Source organism: Epargyreus clarus, unplaced genomic scaffold, assembly GCF_041222505.1.
Source record: "Epargyreus clarus isolate Ecla_fem2 unplaced genomic scaffold, WU_Ecla_fem_2.2 ptg000023l, whole genome shotgun sequence".
NCBI lineage: Eukaryota > Metazoa > Arthropoda > Insecta > Lepidoptera > Hesperiidae > Epargyreus > Epargyreus clarus.
The window spans coordinates 16,193,693-16,213,421 of NW_027332230.1; the positions used below are offsets into that span (position 1 = coordinate 16,193,693).

The 19,729-nt window shown below is 41.5% G+C and overlaps 2 protein-coding genes across 2 annotated transcripts; one reads left to right on the top strand and one right to left on the bottom strand.

Moving 5' to 3' along the window:
• The first annotated feature begins 122 nt into the window (after window positions 1–122).
• Window positions 123–19,547, top strand: betaCOP (coatomer subunit beta). The gene is made up of 20 exons (XM_073085941.1): window positions 123–300; window positions 681–775; window positions 1,450–1,679; window positions 5,378–5,547; window positions 6,029–6,236; window positions 6,681–6,818; window positions 7,167–7,365; window positions 8,133–8,278; window positions 9,101–9,241; window positions 9,646–9,804; window positions 10,111–10,208; window positions 10,485–10,675; window positions 11,035–11,207; window positions 11,650–11,785; window positions 12,333–12,479; window positions 12,777–12,938; window positions 16,027–16,172; window positions 16,440–16,529; window positions 17,313–17,477; window positions 19,302–19,547. Exons 2-20 carry the CDS (start codon window positions 685–687, stop codon window positions 19,389–19,391), a joined length of 2,880 nt encoding a protein of 959 aa, XP_072942042.1. The 5' UTR covers window positions 123–300; window positions 681–684; the 3' UTR covers window positions 19,392–19,547.
• LOC140751851 (esterase FE4-like) lies at window positions 2,716–4,528 on the bottom strand. The gene is made up of 2 exons (XM_073085932.1): window positions 4,065–4,528; window positions 2,716–3,984 (listed from the first exon to the last, which is right to left on the bottom strand). Exons 1-2 carry the CDS (start codon window positions 4,248–4,250, stop codon window positions 2,731–2,733), a joined length of 1,440 nt encoding a protein of 479 aa, XP_072942033.1. The 5' UTR covers window positions 4,251–4,528; the 3' UTR covers window positions 2,716–2,730.
• Window positions 19,548–19,729: the final 182 nt, after the last annotated feature.

Genomic DNA, 19,729 nt, shown 5'->3' on the forward strand with positions numbered 1-19,729 from the left:
AAAATTTACCATCGTTTTTTACTCAAGACTTCATTAATCAAGCAATCTTTAAAGTAAAAGGTTATTCATAAATATTATTTACAATTCTCAGGAATTAATTAAACAGGTAGTGGCAACTCAACCTCGGAATGTCAAAAGTTGTGTGTCATGTTTCTGTCAATGTGTATATGGACACGTATTACAATATAAATATTGGTTAATTTGCCTATTTTAATGTTTTTCAATTTCTAACTTATCGTTGTAGTTAAATTTCGAGAAAATTAATATAAAACAATCTAATAAGTGTTTGTAATTTGTGGAGTAAGTGCTTTTTTTGTTTTATAAACTATAGTAACGTTCAAGCCGGATGGTTTTATGAGTGCTAAGCGTGTGAATTTTTACATTATTTTTAATAATAATACACATTATTAAATGCATACGTGCTCTATATAAAATACTGATAATTTTATATTAATATATGTATGAATTTAAGTGGAATATAAGGTTATTTAGTTAGTACATTTATTTTGACATTTCACCAGCTAAACAACTTCCACAGTTATTTCTTTACGTTATTTCTGCGTTATTTTAGTTGCATTTATATTGTTTAATGTTAGATTATTTAAAATTTGTTTGTCTAGGGTTATCCCAAAACATGTTGCTACTTTTCCTTATAAAAGGTTGTAATGTTTGATTTTCAGCACAATGTCGAGTGTAGAGCAGCCGTGCTACACTCTCATCAACTTCCCAACTGATACAGAGCCTCACAATGAGATGCAACTTAAGTTGGACCTTGGTGAGTTCAGAATTAGTATTAATTTTTAAGTTTTAAATTCATGTGTTTGTGAGATATGTGATATACAGATTCCATATGTGTATAAAAATTAGTTGATGATGATAGTAAAGATATAGTAGTAATAGTCTAATTTAAGGAAAATCACTCTCTCAATTTGCTTGTATCTCAAGCATGCTCCTGTGACTTTTCAAAGGAATATGTTAAGGTTACATTTACACATTAAAGATCACTTGCATATATGATAAAGGAAAACTGACACACCTGAGAGTTCTTTAAAAAAGTTTTGACGGATGTGCAAACTCTATTGCTCTGAGAGGAGATCTTTTCTTACAAGTGGGACTGAAATTGGATAACAATGAATGATGACAAAGATTAGGTGATTTATTCTTTGTCCTTATATTATATTTTACAACCTTACATCCCCTCTTAAGTCCCGAATGGGTGAATTTTTTAAGTATTTCCCTAATGCTCATTTACATTATATATAAAATTCCTATTCATAATTTCATACTCTAACATTGTCTTGCTATGTTTTGTCAGCCTGTCCATACAAGTATAATTTTTGTTTTTAGAAGATTTGTGTCTCATGTTGTTAGTTGAAGAAAGATTTTGTTATTGAATTGTGCCATAAATGTATTTAATTTTATTACAAATATATTTTAAATTTTAAACAGAAAAGGGTGACACCAAAAAGAAGATAGAGGCATTAAAGAAAGTAATCGGCATCATCTTGTCTGGTGAGAAGATCCCTGGTCTCTTAATGATCATCATCAGGTTTGTGCTGCCGCTACAGGACCACACCATCAAGAAGCTGCTGCTCATCTTCTGGGAGATTGTGCCCAAGACTATGCCAGATGGCAAGCTCATGCAGGAGATGATCCTTGTCTGCGATGCTTACAGAAAGGTAAATTTAAGTATAATATGCATTTTATTTCTTATACAATGAAAAATGAGAATTATCATTAACTCTGAGGTAGGCTTGAAGTAAACTCTGCCATTCATTATTCATTGTGGCTTAGATGAGGATTAGTACTGAGGACTAATGGATCACTGATCATTGAACAAAAGATTATAATTATTTTTCGTAAGACTATCCTAAATAAAAAATTTGACATTGAATTTATTACTAGCTTTCAATGTGTACTCAGTATCAAAAATAATTTATAAGTTTACTTTAGTCATTGCATCATGCTTAGTTCACTTTACCTAATAGATTTAAAAACATCTGTGTATAGGTGATTAATATTTTTCTTTTATATTTCATATCCAATCTTAAAGAATTTAATAAAATACTTTTTTAATTTAAACATTTTATGCTATTCACTTTTAACTTTTAATAAGGTCTTACGAAATAATCACAAAAATAATTGGGTTAATTATTGGATCTGTATCCCTTAATATTTTTAGTGTAATATTTGTAAAAGAGGTCCCAGAATGCTAAACGAGCCCTGAGGGGTCTGTTGCCCATGATTAGACCAGAACCAATGTCCATGTAGCTTAGAGAGTCCTTTGTTACGGGCTCCCATTTTTCTGGGAGTAAATCATTTGTTGCAGGAGTTGGATCACTGAAACAAAAGATGAATAATAATAAATTATATGCCAGCTTGCGGTACCACATTACAGTAACCACACCAGACCACAGTACCAGACTACAGTAGCCATAGAAATTCTCAACTAATTATATAATGAAAATAAATATTACTTAATATTCAACATCTAAAGAAAAATATATTTGTTCAATAACAGTTTTAAATGCTGCTGTCTTCTGATTTGATGTGTGACAATTACATAAAGTGTAGCAACTAAGGCTTAGTCATCCAAGCTCAGTCTTTGGGTAGCAATCACTGTCAGATGTATAACAAGTTAATTTATTTCTTCACTGCACTGCCTATGAAAATGGTAATTTTTAATCAGATACACTAAAAGTTTATAGTAATACTATATTATTATAAATATTACCTGTATTTAACGAAGTTGGTCCACATTGTAGTCATTCTATCAATAACTATCTGGTCTTCACATGAAGGTACATCTCTCATGTACGATATGTCGAATAAGTAGCCAATTTCATCGCAATGTGCTGCGTTACCAAGGGTAATGTTGTTCTTCTTTTTCACGAAATTCCTTCCACCATTGTAGGTAAACATGTAGTAAAATACACTATCTGCACCACTCTCTACATATTTAGCTATGCTTCTTTGTGTAGGATTATTATATTTGAAATCAGAATCAAAATTAGTTATTTCCTGTCGAATATGTTCAGTAACAGGATCATCCCCAATGTAAAAATGTCTTACCAAAGATTCCAGTTCGTTAAGTTCGTCTGCCTCGAAATCAAAGGCATCATTTAGTTTGCTGTAAAATAAATTTAAATCAGCTAAATATTCGGTATCCTTATCCACATACCCAGTTAGCATTTCATCGTCATTGTGTCCAATAAGAATAGCTGTGTTTTTAACTTTCGGTATATCTGTATTGATCGGGTAATCAGATATAAATTTCTCAGTATTATCACCTCTTTCAACGCACGGCAAGAATCTGATGTTTATCACTGAAGCCGCCGCGATAACCAAATGGGAATCGGTTCTAGAAAGAAATGATACCGCTTCGTCGACGTTGTTGGTTACGAAACCGAGCTGACTTGCTAATTTCAAGGTCCCCTCTTGGCTGCCCTCGTTAATCAGAGCTGGGATATACGACGTCCCGCTTTGCAATATTAAGTTGTTGAAGAGCTTCTCCTGTGGCGAATGCAAGTGGTAGTCGATAGAAACACCGCCAGCGCTTTCCCCGAACAGCGTTATTTTGTTTGCGTTTCCTCCGAAAGCTTCAATATTTTCTTTGATCCATCTGAGAGCTAGCACTTGGTCTTTGAATCCTTGATTGCCGGGTATATCAGGGGTGCCATGGCACATGAAGCCGTAAGGGCCTAAGCGGTAATTGAGAGTTACGAATACGACGTTATGTTGCACGAGGTATTTGGGACCGTACAGGTATCTCCCAGCGAATCCGATAGAGAATCCGCCTCCATATATCCAAACTAGCACGGGCAGGGGGTTTGTCTTACTGGCGGAGTCGGGGACGTAAATGTTTAAATGAAGACAGTCTAAAGTACCCGTTATTGTATTGTTGAATTCTTCGACTTGTGGACATATCGCAGAGTCATCAAATGCTTCAAATGTTTCGTCAAATCTTCCGTACGGAGTGGATGGCTAAAATAGATTAAAAGAAAATTACTATACATGTATTACAATAATATTCTAAAGTGTTATGGAAAAATCAAGGAACTTACACCAAAAGGGTTCGCCTCGTCCACCCTAGCGTATGGGATGCCCATGAACATTGAGTATGCACCATCAGTTGCTTTCAGACCCTTGATTAAACCTACATTAGTTTGCACTAAAGGATCGAGTCCTTGAGCAACATTAATTATTAAGAGTAGTACTAATTGCGCTGATATACTTATGACATTCGACATGGTTCTAATAGAGCACGAATTTTATGTCATTAGAATTTTCAGGCTCGTATCTCACTACTGCATTCTCTCACATTTATCTCCACTATAACTCTTACATTTGAGGTCTACGTAATCTTGCTTATCAATCTCTTGAAATGCTATCATAAAAGTATCTTGATATCAATTCAGATACAATCTCCAAGTAATATGTTATGGTTTGTAAATATGTTGTGACATCTTCTCAATATCAGCTACAAAAAATAATCAATCATTACGTAAAAATTACATATTTATTATTTTGTTTTCATCTGAAACTGGGTTAGGAGGGAAAAAGTAAATATCTGGAATTATAACATTGGATTACTTCTATTAAATTATAAAGTATACTAATTAGATACTGTTTGTCCACTGCACCGTCACCGAGCCGATACCGAGAACAAGATTATTTCGGGCCGATTTTAATTATATAGTGACGGCGATAGTTTGTCCACTGCGACCGATATCGCAGTTTTTTCTTGTTCCAGCTGTCACTCGTGTGACGGCTGTGTATGGACAAGTTCCAATGTGTTTTACATTGCCCGTCACATCGGCCCGCCAAAACCTCGGGTTCCGATCTAGCGGTCACGCCGATCTACTCGGAATATGGGCGGCCGGGATGACGGTACTCGGGTGACGGGCATTCGGTGAACATGCTGCTATAGTAAATGTATGTACGCTACTTCGGCGCCGTCATTAACGTCGCCGTCACCACATAATTAAAATCGGCCCGAAATAATCTCCTTCTCGGTATCGGCTCGGTGACGGTGCAGTAGACAAACAGTCTTAGGGTTTATCTATTAACCAATGCAAAACCAATTTTGGATACATATCCCCTACACTTTGATTTCGAAGGTTTTGGAGGATTTGAAGAATAAATACATGATAATTGATTTGCAAACTCGCTTTGTTAAATGTAATTAGGATTTGAACAGTGTAATCGCATAATTAAAGCATGAAAAATAGAATTATGTACTTGCAGTCCGTACGTCGTAGGAGAGAAATGTCATTGTAGCAGTTAGCACATTTACCGTGTTTATTTTCGAGCCCGTGCAACCTATTACCGACTTGTTCAATTAGTATGTAATCCACAATATTCTATTCATCTCTAGGACTTGCAACACCCGAACGAGTTTATCCGCGGCTCGACGCTGCGCTTCCTGTGCAAGCTGAAGGAGCCGGAGCTGCTGGAGCCGCTGATGCCGGCCATCCGCGCCTGCCTCGACCACCGCCACTCGTACGTGCGCAGGAATGCCGTGCTCGCCATCTTCACCATATATCGGTACGTGGTTTTGTGGCGATGTGTGACGATCAAAGTATTTAAGGTGCAAAATATGTAGTTGCTTAACAACGCTACTTCATAATAAAATATTTTAACGAGGAAGATGTATTATAATAGAATTGTGTTTTTTTTTATTGAAATCATATTTTGTGATTAATTATTTATTCATTTTTAAAGTGTTATTTTCGTTCTAACATTTTTGAGCGTAGACTCGAAATCCATACACGCTACGGTCTATCGGACAGTTTACCTGTGTAGGTTTGCCTGGATAGGTCAAACGCACGTCGGTAGCCTGTATGTCTTTCCGGTGTACCGCACGGTGTTCAGTACTGTAGCGATGGTATCGATTGAAGAATAAGGCGTCGTATAGTGTCCGTATGGTTACCGTAGTGTATACGGCAGACATAAGGTGCCCGAGCTTCACAATCAGCCTTTGAAGTCCAGTGCTGCAGTAGATCCTCACCATGTTCTCACTCTACAGCAACTTCGAGTTCCTGATCCCGGACGCGCCGGAGCTGATCGCGACGTACCTGGAGGGCGAGCAGGACATGTCGTGCAAGCGCAACGCGTTCCTGATGCTGCTGCACGCGGACCAGGAGCGCGCGCTGGCCTACCTCGCCGCGCGCCTCGACAGCGTGCACGGCTTCGGGGACATCCTGCAGCTCGTCATCGTGGAGCTCATCTACAAGGTATGAGAGGAGTTGCCTGATCCCGCACGCGCCGGAGCTGATCGCGACGTACCTGGAGGACGAATAGGACATGTCACCTAGCACATGAGCACCTAGTCTTTATAGCCTTTCGACTTGAATTTGATGAACATGGAGAATTTAGCAAACTCATGTATATGGAAATATATTAAAAAAAATTGGTACACTATTAATTTATTACTCATTCCCTAGACCTTTATAAAATAGCATTTTTTCCTTATATACATTTACAAGTCATTTTTCGTAAACTTGTTAACACAATTAAATTTTATTTTTTCTCAATTGAGTATATCTTTGTTGATTTTAGAAAAACAAAAGGAAATTATCATATAATAGACTTTTGTAACTAAATATTGAAATGTAACATTTAACACGGGGAGTATATTGATAATTCAGTGTACATTAACAAAGCAATGTGTGGTGCAGGTGTGCCACGCGAACCCGTCGGAGCGGTCGCGCTTCATCCGCACGGTGTACGGGCTGCTGAACGCGCCCAGCGCCGCCGTGCGCTACGAGGCGGCCGGCACGCTCGTCACGCTCTCCAGCGCGCCCGCTGCTATCAAGGTAAAAATAAACCTTTTGCTCATTAAAAAAAAACATCAAAAATGCTACCAGCTTCATTTGTTGATTTTTTGTGAACCTGTTATAGCGAAATGACAACTAAGAGATGGATCTACAAGATCTTTAGTCACGAATATCGAACTTTTGTATACATTTTGCACATATAATAATTCCAAACCGTTGTTGTTTGAATATTAACGGCATAGTGAAGTTTATTAAATGTTTGACAATTTATTGGTAAAGAGGGTCCTCGAAAGACTAATTTCCTTTGTGTTACCTTGACCGACATGTTATAAATAATTTTTGTGCATTGTAAAATTATTTATGATTTGTTTCTATTTACACTCTAAGGCTGCAGCAGCGTGCTACATCGACCTGATAGTGAAGGAAAGCGACAACAACGTGAAATTGATAGTGGTGGGACGGCTCAGCGCACTGCGGGCTGAAGGAGGTGAAGCGGCTGCTAGGGCTCTACCGGACTTGGCTATGGACGTGCTCAGAGTGTTGGCCTCTAGTGACTTGGATGTTAGGCGGCATACGTTGCAATTGGGTATGTTGAAATTATATTAGCTTTTTTAGCATGTTTTTTATGTTATGTTTTTTGTTCATTATGCGTATGGTAAAATGAGTGGAATGTAAGTGGTTATAAAAATATTCTGGATTGAGTTTTTAATACACTTTTTGTAGATATTGATGGTATAAGTAAATTCATTCGTCGATATTCAGTCGATTGAGTGGGATTCAAGTTCTATATAACCCAAAATAGACAGAAAAAATTTGCATGATTTATTATACTGTGAATTTGTAAACAAGACCTTGGGTTGCCCAAGTTTTTCTTTACAAATTCAAAGTTGTTAGACGTAGTAAGCTGTGTATTTTAATCGGCTACGACGGCTACTGAAGCCGAAGTAGAAAGTAACTGTTCTGATATGGCAACGAAGCTTCTATTTCGTTAGGGCGTCTACGGTAGCCGACGTTTACTTGTCAATGTTAATGGTGTATATCATAAATAAGTATAGATATCTCACCGCCTTGTAATTGAAGGAACCCATTAAATGACTCTAACGGCTGACAATTCTATCAGCCATTTAATGGCTGTCATGGTGTAATTTACGTGGAACAATGCCGACATGCGCAGTTAAGTGGTGCAAAAACACGAAATCGAAGAAAAAATGCGGAGAAATATCGTTTCATTCGTAAATGATTTATAAACTGCATTTTTTAAATATTTTTCATACGAATTACGAAAATGGATGACAGTGACAATTTCAACTGTCAAATCTTTACTAATCTATGGTGTATATGTATTGTGTGTAGCGTTGGAGCTGGTGAGCTCCCGGCACGCGGAGGAGCTGGTGAGCGTGCTGCGCAAGGAGGCGGCGCGCGCGCACAGCGCCGACCACGACGACGCCGCGCGCTACCGCCAGCTGCTCGTGCGCGCGCTGCACCGCGCCGCGCTCAAGGTACCGCCCCGCATACCGTACACCATGGCATCCTGGACACCCAAGAGCTATAGAGTATGACGACCCGCGTGGCGGAGTGGTTACCATGCCGGTCTGAGAGCAGAGGGTCCCGGTTTCGATCCCCAGCCAGATTGCTAAATGATGCATTTAGATTTGTTTTTGGGTCTGGGTGTTTGTGTATTTGTCTCTGTGTGTGTCCATAGCACCGACGATACAGGGAATCCTAGTGAGGGGCTGTGAGTGTAGAAAACGTCTTTTAAAGCGTCAGACTAGGCCGCCCACTTCCGTAGATTCCTATCACTCCAGCTGTCTATCTCTATACGATCTGATTAACTAAGTTACTGTTTATCTGTCAATTGCATATTGGAGATGGGGGAGAATAGTAGGTTCCCAGTTTAAGAAACGATGTAATAAAATAAACATTAAACAGTTCATAAAACTACATAATGTAGCAATATCGTAAAGGAAGGATGTCTCACCATTGTGGCGATGTATCGCAAGTTTTTATTGTGATATTATTTAAACATGAATGCTTTAACATCAGCGATATAAATGAATCCGAGGGTAAAAGCCAAAATACATACCTCTGATTTTTCAAAGTTATGTCCATATTAGAAATTAGATGTTACTTACTTAAACGGTAAAGAAAAACGTCGTGAAAGAATTAAACTCCTGAAAGTCCTTTAAAAATATTGTCAAAGGTGTGTGAACACAACCTGTTCGCACTTGACCAGCGCGATGGACTATAACCTAAATTCCTCTCACTTCACAACCCATGAGACAATAATAGGTTGATGACGTAACGCGTGCACGTGTGGTCAGTTCCCCGAGGTGGCGGGCAGCGTGGCGCCGGCGCTGCTGGAGCAGCTGGGCGACGGCAGCGAGGCGGCGGCGCACGACGTCATGCTGTTCCTGCGCCACGCGCTGCACGCCTTCGCCGACCTGCGCGACAAGATATACGAGGTACACATCACACTTGTTATTAGTTAACTCTATCATACTTTACTCTATTATAACATTTTGTAATACAGACTTTGAACCCCTATTTTACCCCCTTTGGGGTCAAATTTCTGAAAACAAAATAGGTGTTTTGCTATTTCTAACCAAAAAGCCAAATATTAAGTTTCATAGTGTTGGCTTTAAAAGAAAAAATCTCTCAACCACTATGTAACCCTCAGGGTTGAAATATAAAAAAAAATATTCACCAGTGGGTGTGTACATCATAAAAGGAATATAGTGTCCAAATTTCATGCTTTTGTTTTTAGTAGTTTGGTCTTTGCGTTGATAAATTAGTCGATCAGAATATGTATGATAATTTTGTATTGGAACAGATTTATTTATTGCATCTTTTAATAAATTTACCACAGAAACTTCTAGAATCAGTCCCCGCCATCAAGGTGGGCAAGATCGCCCGCTCGGCGCTGTGGCTGGTGGCGGAGTTCGCCGACACCGACGAGCGCGCTAAAGCCGCCTTGGACGTGCTGGCCGCGGCCATTCCCATGCCTGCTGGTGGAGAGGAGAAGAAGGTGTGCTATTTTTTATTAAATTATTTAATTATGTGAATTCTCTATATAAATAACCACAATGAAATAAAATCAATTCAACTTTTGGTGCATTTAATTTTAAAGTGTAATTTAAGAAATTATTCAGATTATAAAAACAACAACTGTGATTTGTATTTTTTTAAGCCATCATAAATTATGAGAATGTTACAAAATATTTATTAAAAAAAAATCAATAATGTTTATTTGTTACCTATTTAGACATGAGAGTATTGTATGCCAGATAGGAAAACCATGACTGTTGTGCGTGCTTCATTATCCGTATTGTAGGAGGAGGAAGCGCCAGCGGCGAAGGCGGAGGCGCCAGCCCGCCAACTGGTCACCAGCGACGGCGCATATGCTACGCAGTCAGCGTTCAACTTGCCTTCGTAAGTATACAATATTTTGTCTTGTAATTTTTTTTTGATAATTAAATAATAGCAATATTTGCTTGTATTTCGAATTTCAAAATAAGTATGTTTTACACGTATCAATCAAGGTATCCTTTGCGCTTCGTCCCTTAACAGTGTGTGTATATCATATTGATAACAAAATATTTCTATGACATTAAAGTTCGCTAATTAACTTTAAAGAATAGCGATTAGAGTGTAGATATAAAAAAAATGTTAATTCTGTTGTGTTCACCATTAACATCCAATCCGCAGCCCATCGAGCAGCCCGACGGGCGGCGCGGGCGGCGGGCTGGGCGCGGCGCTGCGCGACGGCGACAGCTTCACGGCGGCGTGCGCCTGCTCCGCGCTCGCCAAGCTGGCGCTGCGCCTCGCCGCGCCCCGCGACGCCGCGCGCGCGCTGCACCTCGCCGCCGGCCTGCTCGCCTACCACAAGCAGAACGCTGGTCAGTACTGGCACGTCGCTAATTTATGGAAACGTGATAGGAGTGTTTTTAATATAGACACAAGCAAGTTTTCCTAGTAGTAGTATGTGTGAGTGTGTCTGTGACATACCGTCTGAGCAGAATAATCGATTTTGATTTCGATTTTTTTTGTTTAAAAGGTGATTTAATCAAGAATTTTCTACTCTATAATTATTAAAAAAAATATTAGAACATTATTAACTATACATAAAATACTAATACAGTAATCAACTTGATAGATCATTTGTTAAAAATTAATCGAACTAATCATGAAGTATGCATGACCGTGTCCTAAGGTAAAATACACAGTGCGAATAGATTATAGTAATGTGTGTACCCAGGTACGTCGGGTCTGACGGCGGACGACGTGGAGCACGGCGCGTCGTGCCTGCAGGCGGGCTGCAGCCGGCCGGGCGTAGTGCGTGACGCGCTGCTGTCACGTTCGCGGGCTGCATTAGCCGGCCTATTGGCGCTGCCCGACCGCGCCGTGGCCTCGCTGCTGCCCCTGGCCGAGGTACGTGCAGGGGACGGGGATACGCGTTGTGCCTGTAGGCGGGCTGCAACCGGCCGGGCGTACTGACTAACGCGCACGACGTGATACAGCCCAACTTCGTGGATACGTGTTAGAAATTGGCCGATTAGTGGGTGATTATTCGAAAGAGTGGATAAAACTGCTAGTCCGCTCTGAATTTAGAAATGAACCACGTCGCCATAGCAAATTGTATGATTACACCTGCTAGCAACAACTTAAGAGCGGACTAGCAATTTAGCGGGGACTTTAATTAACTGGCGAGTAGTCAGCTACAATGTATCCATTAATCGACATCAGAAACGTAAGTAAAAAATTACATGCCGTAAATTTATTATTAAATGGAACTTACTACTTAGTTTTTACAGAATGAATGACTTGTTAATTTCACCATTGAGTGAATGACCAAACGTGTTTGTTTATGCAGCAAGAGCGCGAGCCGAAGAAGACGGAGCGGCGCGTGGACGTGGAGACGGGCATCGTGTTCGGCGCGCTGGCCGGCCACGGCGCCGCCGCCGCGCACCACGACATCTTCGAGCTTTCGCTCTCTAAGGCGCTGCAAGGTGAGGATGCTCACTTGTTTGTTATTGATCTCTTGAAGGAATTTTATTAATGAATGATCGTTTTGTGACACGCACAGTCATTACTATGGTAGACTGGGCACGTATTTGCTTAAAAATAGTAGATCAGTAAAGTCAGCGCCAAACTTCTAGTCCGCTCTTCATACGAGTCGCGTCGCAACAAATTATAGATATTAGCGGGGCGAAGACAGCACGGGCCTCCCCCCCCCCCCGGAACCCGCCCGCTCTCGCTGACGGGTACACAGCTGCGTTAATGTGCCCTTACTGTTGTTACGGAGTATATGCTGAAGTTGTGTTCGACAGCATTGGCTCATTGACTACGCCTGCGCACAACAACTTCAGAGCGGATTAGAAGTTCAGCGCGGACTATACAAGAGTATGTATGTATTTTCATCCCTTTGGATTGCTTGCTAATAGCACAGTGTAGATAGTGTTTTACATACTTCAGTAGATATTTTTAATATTTTAAATTAGAAACATCTCCTAAATAACTATTAAAAATTCCTCATTCTCATCTTTACGCCCACAGGTCGCAGCACGACAGCGTCAGAGGAGCGCGGCAAGCTATCGAAGGTGACGCAGCTGACCGGCTTCTCCGACCCCGTGTACGCCGAGGCGATAGTCTCGGTCAATCAGTACGATATCGTGTTAGACGTGTTGGTCGTGAACCAGACCGGTAAGACACTTTGTCATAAAATACATATATTCAGTTTTAATATGTAATATTGATAAAGTTAAATAATAAATATGTGTTACACGGGCATCTTCGCTCTCTGATGAAAAATAAAGATTGATTTATTTTCCTAAACGTTAATAAAAAAAAATGAATAATTTTTTTCAGATTATCTTTCTAAAATCGGTTATACAGATTCCTGAGTCGCCTAACTCTGTACCAAAACAGTAGATTTGTATAAAACAGTCTGTGATTGATGTATTGGCTTGGCCTAATGTATTATACGGGTGTGTTTTCCAGACGACACGCTACAAAACTGCACGGTGGAGCTGGCGACGCTCGGCGAGCTGCGGCTGGTGGAGCGGCCGGCGGGCGTGGTGCTCGCGCCGCGCGACTACGCCTCCATCCGCGCGCACGTCAAGGTCGCCTCCACCGAGAACGGCATCATATTCGGCAACATCGGTAACTACCCGCCACACACTGCGCGGCGGAGCGGCGGCGGGCGTGGTGCTCGCGCCGCGCGACTACGCCTCCATCCGCGCGCACGTCAAGGTCGCCTCCACCGAGAACGGCATCATATTCGGCAACATCGGTAACTACCCGCCACACACTGCGCGGCGGAGCGGCGGCGGGCGTGGTGCTCGCGCCGCGCGACTACGCCTCCATCCGCGCGCACGTCAAGGTCGCCTCCACCGAGAACGGCATCATATTCGGCAACATCGGTAACTACCCGCCACACACTGCGCGGCGGAGCGGCGGCGGGCGTGGTGCTCGCGCCGCGCGACTACGCCTCCATCCGCGCGCACGTCAAGGTCGCCTCCACCGAGAACGGCATCATATTCGGCAACATCGGTAACTACCCGCCACACACTGCGCGGCGGAGCGGCGGCGGGCGTGGTGCTCGCGCCGCGCGACTACGCCTCCATCCGCGCGCACGTCAAGGTCGCCTCCACCGAGAACGGCATCATATTCGGCAACATCGGTAACTACCCGCCACACACTGCGCGGCGGAGCGGCGGCGGGCGTGGTGCTCGCGCCGCGCGACTACGCCTCCATCCGCGCGCACGTCAAGGTCGCCTCCACCGAGAACGGCATCATATTCGGCAACATCGGTAACTACCCGCCACACACTGCGCGGCGGAGCGGCGGCGGGCGTGGTGCTCGCGCCGCGCGACTACGCCTCCATCCGCGCGCACGTCAAGGTCGCCTCCACCGAGAACGGCATCATATTCGGCAACATCGGTAACTACCCGCCACACACTGCGCGGCGGAGCGGCGGCGGGCGTGGTGCTCGCGCCGCGCGACTACGCCTCCATCCGCGCGCACGTCAAGGTCGCCTCCACCGAGAACGGCATCATATTCGGCAACATCGGTAACTACCCGCCACACACTGCGCGGCGGAGCGGCGGCGGGCGTGGTGCTCGCGCCGCGCGACTACGCCTCCATCCGCGCGCACGTCAAGGTCGCCTCCACCGAGAACGGCATCATATTCGGCAACATCGGTAACTACCCGCCACACACTGCGCGGCGGAGCGGCGGCGGGCGTGGTGCTCGCGCCGCGCGACTACGCCTCCATCCGCGCGCACGTCAAGGTCGCCTCCACCGAGAACGGCATCATATTCGGCAACATCGGTAACTACCCGCCACACACTGCGCGGCGGAGCGGCGGCGGGCGTGGTGCTCGCGCCGCGCGACTACGCCTCCATCCGCGCGCACGTCAAGGTCGCCTCCACCGAGAACGGCATCATATTCGGCAACATCGGTAACTACCCGCCACACACTGCGCGGCGGAGCGGCGGCGGGCGTGGTGCTCGCGCCGCGCGACTACGCCTCCATCCGCGCGCACGTCAAGGTCGCCTCCACCGAGAACGGCATCATATTCGGCAACATCGGTAACTACCCGCCACACACTGCGCGGCGGAGCGGCGGCGGGCGTGGTGCTCGCGCCGCGCGACTACGCCTCCATCCGCGCGCACGTCAAGGTCGCCTCCACCGAGAACGGCATCATATTCGGCAACATCGGTAACTACCCGCACACACTGCGCGGCGGAGCGGCGGCGGGCGTGGTGCTACTGTACTGGAATACTATCAAGGAATCATATGACAATACAACCTCTCCTTTACTGCAAGGCTACTACTACAGTAAAAAATAACACAATAAATAAGAAGACAACAGAAAATAAGAAACTTCGTTAAAATAGTAGCAGTAATGCCATCGATACACACCCAGTGATCATTTTGCAACTTACATTCTAACATCTTAAACAATCTCAAGTTTAAAAGTTTAAATATTCATTCCTTAAAAATCTCCTTGGATCTGTTTGGATGAAGTATTCTTAAGACAAACCCATACAATCGACAAAAACTTATTTAAAAAAGATAAAATAAACATGTATAAACATTCTGCTTTTAAATCAAATTTCAAAATCTTCAAATCAAATCAAATCAAATTTTTTTATTCAAAATAGGTTCTTTACAGATCACTTTTTGAATGTCAAAGCAACTACCACCACTTCACAAGGTGTTCTCTTGATTTTAAACCTTTACGAGTTATTATTAATGAGCCACCATGGATAGCTGACTCACGGCTGAACGAACTAGCAATAAAGTGATTTATATAGTTTATTTGTGTTTCACCTTGTTTTAACCAGTGCTCTGTTAAACAAATTATATCATAATTGTTACTCTCTAAAAATAACTCCAGTTCCAGTTCCTTACTTGAAAAACCCTGGATATTCTGGTGCAATATTTTTAGAGATGAAAACTTTTTATTGCTAGTTTTATTATTACTAAATTTACCCATATGAAGACATTTATTTGAAATATGTCTCTTAATTTGCTTATTATTATTATATTCATATGAATTACTTACATAATTATTTATTGATATGTCAATGTTATTAAATGAATTACTATTTGACAATGGTTGTAAATTAAATAATTTGCCAGAGGTGCACTCTGTTGTCCTATCATTTAATTTAAATTTTCCAATGTCAAATTTAAATTATTGGATGTCAATAATTTTAAATTATTATTCTGCTCAATAGAAGCAGGTTTGGTTGCCAAGTTTTTGGCAGAAATGTCAAAATAAAATTCTAGCACAACAGCTATCCGTCTTTTATAAAATCTAGGGAGATAGTAATTATCCCCTGTCAAATAAAAATTCATACTAAACGAGTTAGTATCAATCAAATGAAATTTATTATTATTGCACATTGCAGTGTGCAAAGTCATATTTAACTTATATCTAATATCATTCTCTTCGACTGGCAAACTTTTACTATAGGGGAATGTAAACATTACAATTTCCTTTAAATTAAGTTTTAACAAAGTATCCAAGTAATGTAATAAATGCTTTTTGTTCACATTTCCCCTATTTCCTATAAAGATAACTAAGCTTGTATTATTCTTTAATTCAGTATTACATACATTATGCATAATCTCATGGAAAGATGCATTAGGCATACAATTATTTAATACTGATCGTCCCGAGAGAGAACTTAGTAAACTTCCCATGTCCTTACCAATTTAACTTGTATGTGTTACCCAGTGTACGAGGTGACGGGCGCGTCGATGGACCGCGGCGTGGTGGTGCTGAACGACATCCACATCGACATCGTGGACTACATCCAGCCCGCTGTATGCAGCGACGCCGACTTCCGACAGATGTGGGCGGAGTTCGAGTGGGAGAACAAGGTGGATATTACCAGTCCCGTAGGCGAACAAAATGGGTTTTAACAATCCCGTTGGAGAATAGGGAAGGAAACACATTTACAATTTAATTGCTTCTATTGCAAAAAGCACAAATTGTAAAAAACACCAAGAGAAAACTGTCAAAGAAAACAGGGACATGGGTTTAAGGATAAGGACGAAGTGTTTTTATACATTACTTTTTAAATATCTCAGTGTTTATGTTAATTTGTTTAATGTTTCAATTAAATTAATTTATACATGTTTTTTCAGGTGTCTGTCAACACCAATATTACAGACCTAAAAGAGTACCTTCAGCACCTATTGGCTTCTACGAATATGAAGTGTCTTACTCCTGAGAAGGTTTGTATAGTTCTTATTCTGATGTGATGTAATTATGTATTTTGGAGAAGTTAAATATGAAATTATTGTATGTCGATATGTTGACAATATTGTTGATCATCTATAAGCCATGTTGATTTATATTAATTACAATGTAATGATTGTTCTAGATATATAAAAGTAGAATGAACTTTTTTTTAACTTCTGAATACATTTAAAACCTACAAAGGTAAAATTTGAAATCAAAAATTATATCTACGATTACAGAAGAATAATGTTATCAACAATAAAGGCCTGGCCACACAGAGCGCGTATTCTAGCGCCGCGCTAGGGCGTTAGCGCTAGAAGTAAATCCTGACGCCGCCGAGTTGTATTGTACTGAGTTACTAGTAAGCCGTCACACAGAGCGCGTACGCGCGTTCTCGTACGCGCACGCGTAATTTTTCCCATACAATTACTTGCTTGTACGCAAATCTGTAAAAAAAATGCGACGCCCGGCGACAAGAACGCCGAGCGCTGGGACAGGCGTACGCGTACGCGCTGTGTGTGACCGTTCAGTAGTAACTCAGTACAACACAACTCGACGCTAGAGCGCGGCGTCAGAATTTTGTTCTAGCGCTGACGCCTATCGCGGCGCTAAAATACGCGTTCTGTTTAGTCGGGCCTTTAAAGTTCTAAATTTTTTTTAAATAAGTATGGTCGAATTTCGATTGTCAGGTGAAAATTAGTATGATTATATGCGCTAATTTGTAGCTTTGTGTTTGTGTTAGGAAAAGCTAATCGCTATGTGTTTGTATTCCTCAGGCGTTGTCAGGTCAGTGCGGCTTCATGGCGGCGAACCTGTACGCGCGCTCCATATTCGGCGAGGACGCGCTCGCCAACCTCAGCATCGAGCTGCCGCTGCACCGCGCCGCCGCCGCCGCGCCGCCGCCCGTCGTCGGACACGTGCGCATCCGCGCCAAGACGCAGGTACCCCACCCCACTCCACTGCACCTCGTAGTATAGTCTGCGCCAAACTTCTAGTCCGCTCCGAATATAGAAACGAATGGCGTCACAGTAGCAAATTGTTAATATTAGCGGGGCGAAGACAGCGCGGGACCCTCCCGGCACCCGTCCGCCGCCCGCTCTCGCCCGCGGATACATAGCTGCGTTAGTGTGCCATTATCTTACAGAGTATATGCTAATTAAACATGCACGCAACATCTTCAGAGCGGACTAGAAGTTTGGCGCGGACTAAACCAGCGACACGCCACAGTACGTACACATAGTACTAGACGCAGCTACCACATCTCACAACGTGGTAGTGTACAATACTGCTTTCACGACTGCTCTCACATTATATATAATGAAATTCCACGGCGAATACAATACAACATCACAAGCCACAGTATCCTACATCACTTTACCGTACTCCACAATCCACCCAATCAGCACCCCACGTTACTTCAAATCACGTCACAGCCTTAATCATTTCTACTGTACACCATTTTAAAAGTGTAATACTTCTACTATACTCCAGAACTACCTATATGCACTATCATCAAATGTCAACTCACTCTACCGCTCTTCACTCAGTATACCCTTGAGACCACATAACAAACATATATTCATGGATACATATATGTAATATATGTATACATGAATATATTTTTTAACTTAACTACACAAAACTACAATTACATAGGTATGTTCTGTGCATACATTTTATTTTGTAGTTAAACCACAAGATACTGAGACAAATTATATCATACTGTCATACACCGAAATAATTTAAGTTAAAACTTTCTATAATGCACTTCTTCATATAAATATCATTGATTTTGAAGTTTGTCGTAGTGCACTCGAATCTATATTTAAACACCTATCTATCCATCATCTGGCCTCTTTAAAGATCATCTACACGGACAGTACAATTTATGGTTAATTTGTTATGTACGCAACATAGCACTTGTGACATTTCAATGAAGTGCAAATTGATTAAATAGTGATAGAAAATAATAATATTATGTAGGAAGTTGGTGTCGCTGCAAAACATTCAAAGCACACTTATGTGCCCTATATTCTTGGTGCTTACACACACATCAAGCGTACACAAATACCCAGCCTTACACAGAAATCTTAACTTATTATTTAGATTCCCAGCGATCCCCGCATTGAAAGCGAAAACTTTTGCGTATCATTCATTTATTATTACTTAATTATTTTTTGATACGTCAACGACATGGATTGATTTTAAAATAGCTACATACATGTAATTTTGACGTATGGTATTTCTGCTATGTCTGCCGTCAATAAAGAGGCGGACAATTTACAATGATTAATTACATTATTTAGATATAGTCTCACTTTGCTTTCTACTTCTATCTTAGCTAAATGAATAATAAAATGTCTATATAACTATTTGGAATACAATTGGACTTTGATTTATATTTAGTTAATACACGTGAATTAGTCGAGTTGAGGGAGTTTCTTTTTATTCTACGTAACAAAGGCAAATGCCGTCTCCCTGATGTTAAACACATCCATACTCTGATAATAATCCAAAATAGGATTTGATTCATAACTGAGGTCAGCCACAGATACATAGCTACTCCCTAAGCATTACATTAGATCGCCTCGTACAGAATACATTACCACACTTTAAGTCATAATACAGTAGCACTGAACACAGCTGTTATAAGACAGAAGGTTACTTTAGTGTCCCTAGTTAAACCATACAGGATTCTATCGCCTTTGAAGTTATTACTGAAGCTGATAGATGATTTTCTAAGACGAAATGTAATATGATTCCAGGGTATGGCGCTGAGTCTGGGCGACAAGATCAACATGATGCAGAAGGCGCCGCAGCCCAAACAACAGGCGGAGGCCATTCCCGCCGCATGAACACGATAAGTGCCACTCACCGATATAATAATTTTTAATATGTAGACCGTATATTACGGACCAGATCATATACAGAAGTTCTGGTAGTATATTTAATTAGAACCACTATATCAATGTGATATAACAAAATAATAATTAAATTTCGTTATACATTTATTTTTGGTTTTCGTAAAAAAATCAGAGTAACCCAAAATATCCAAAACGAATTTTATACTCACTTATGACTACGACGATTAAATTTAAGTGCTACCAAAACATGTTTTATAATTTTTACAACTTAATAAATGTTACTTGTTCATTTTTGGATATTTTCATATAATATTAGTATATGTGGATGA

Excerpts from the sequence above, each read along its gene's own strand:
- betaCOP (XM_073085941.1), top strand. The coding sequence starts at position 685 with ATGTCGAGTGTAGAGCAGCCGTGCTACACTCTCATCAACTTCCCAACT. Across the intron at positions 5,548-6,028 it reads GCCATCTTCACCATATATCG|CAACTTCGAGTTCCTGATCC; the intron begins GTACGTGGTTTT and ends CTCACTCTACAG. Across the intron at positions 12,939-16,026 it reads CATCATATTCGGCAACATCG|TGTACGAGGTGACGGGCGCG; the intron begins GTAACTACCCGC and ends TGTGTTACCCAG.
- LOC140751851 (XM_073085932.1), bottom strand. The coding sequence starts at position 4,250 with ATGTCGAATGTCATAAGTATATCAGCGCAATTAGTACTACTCTTAATA. Across the intron at positions 3,985-4,064 it reads ACGAGGCGAACCCTTTTGGT|CCATCCACTCCGTACGGAAG; the intron begins GTAAGTTCCTTG and ends AATCTATTTTAG.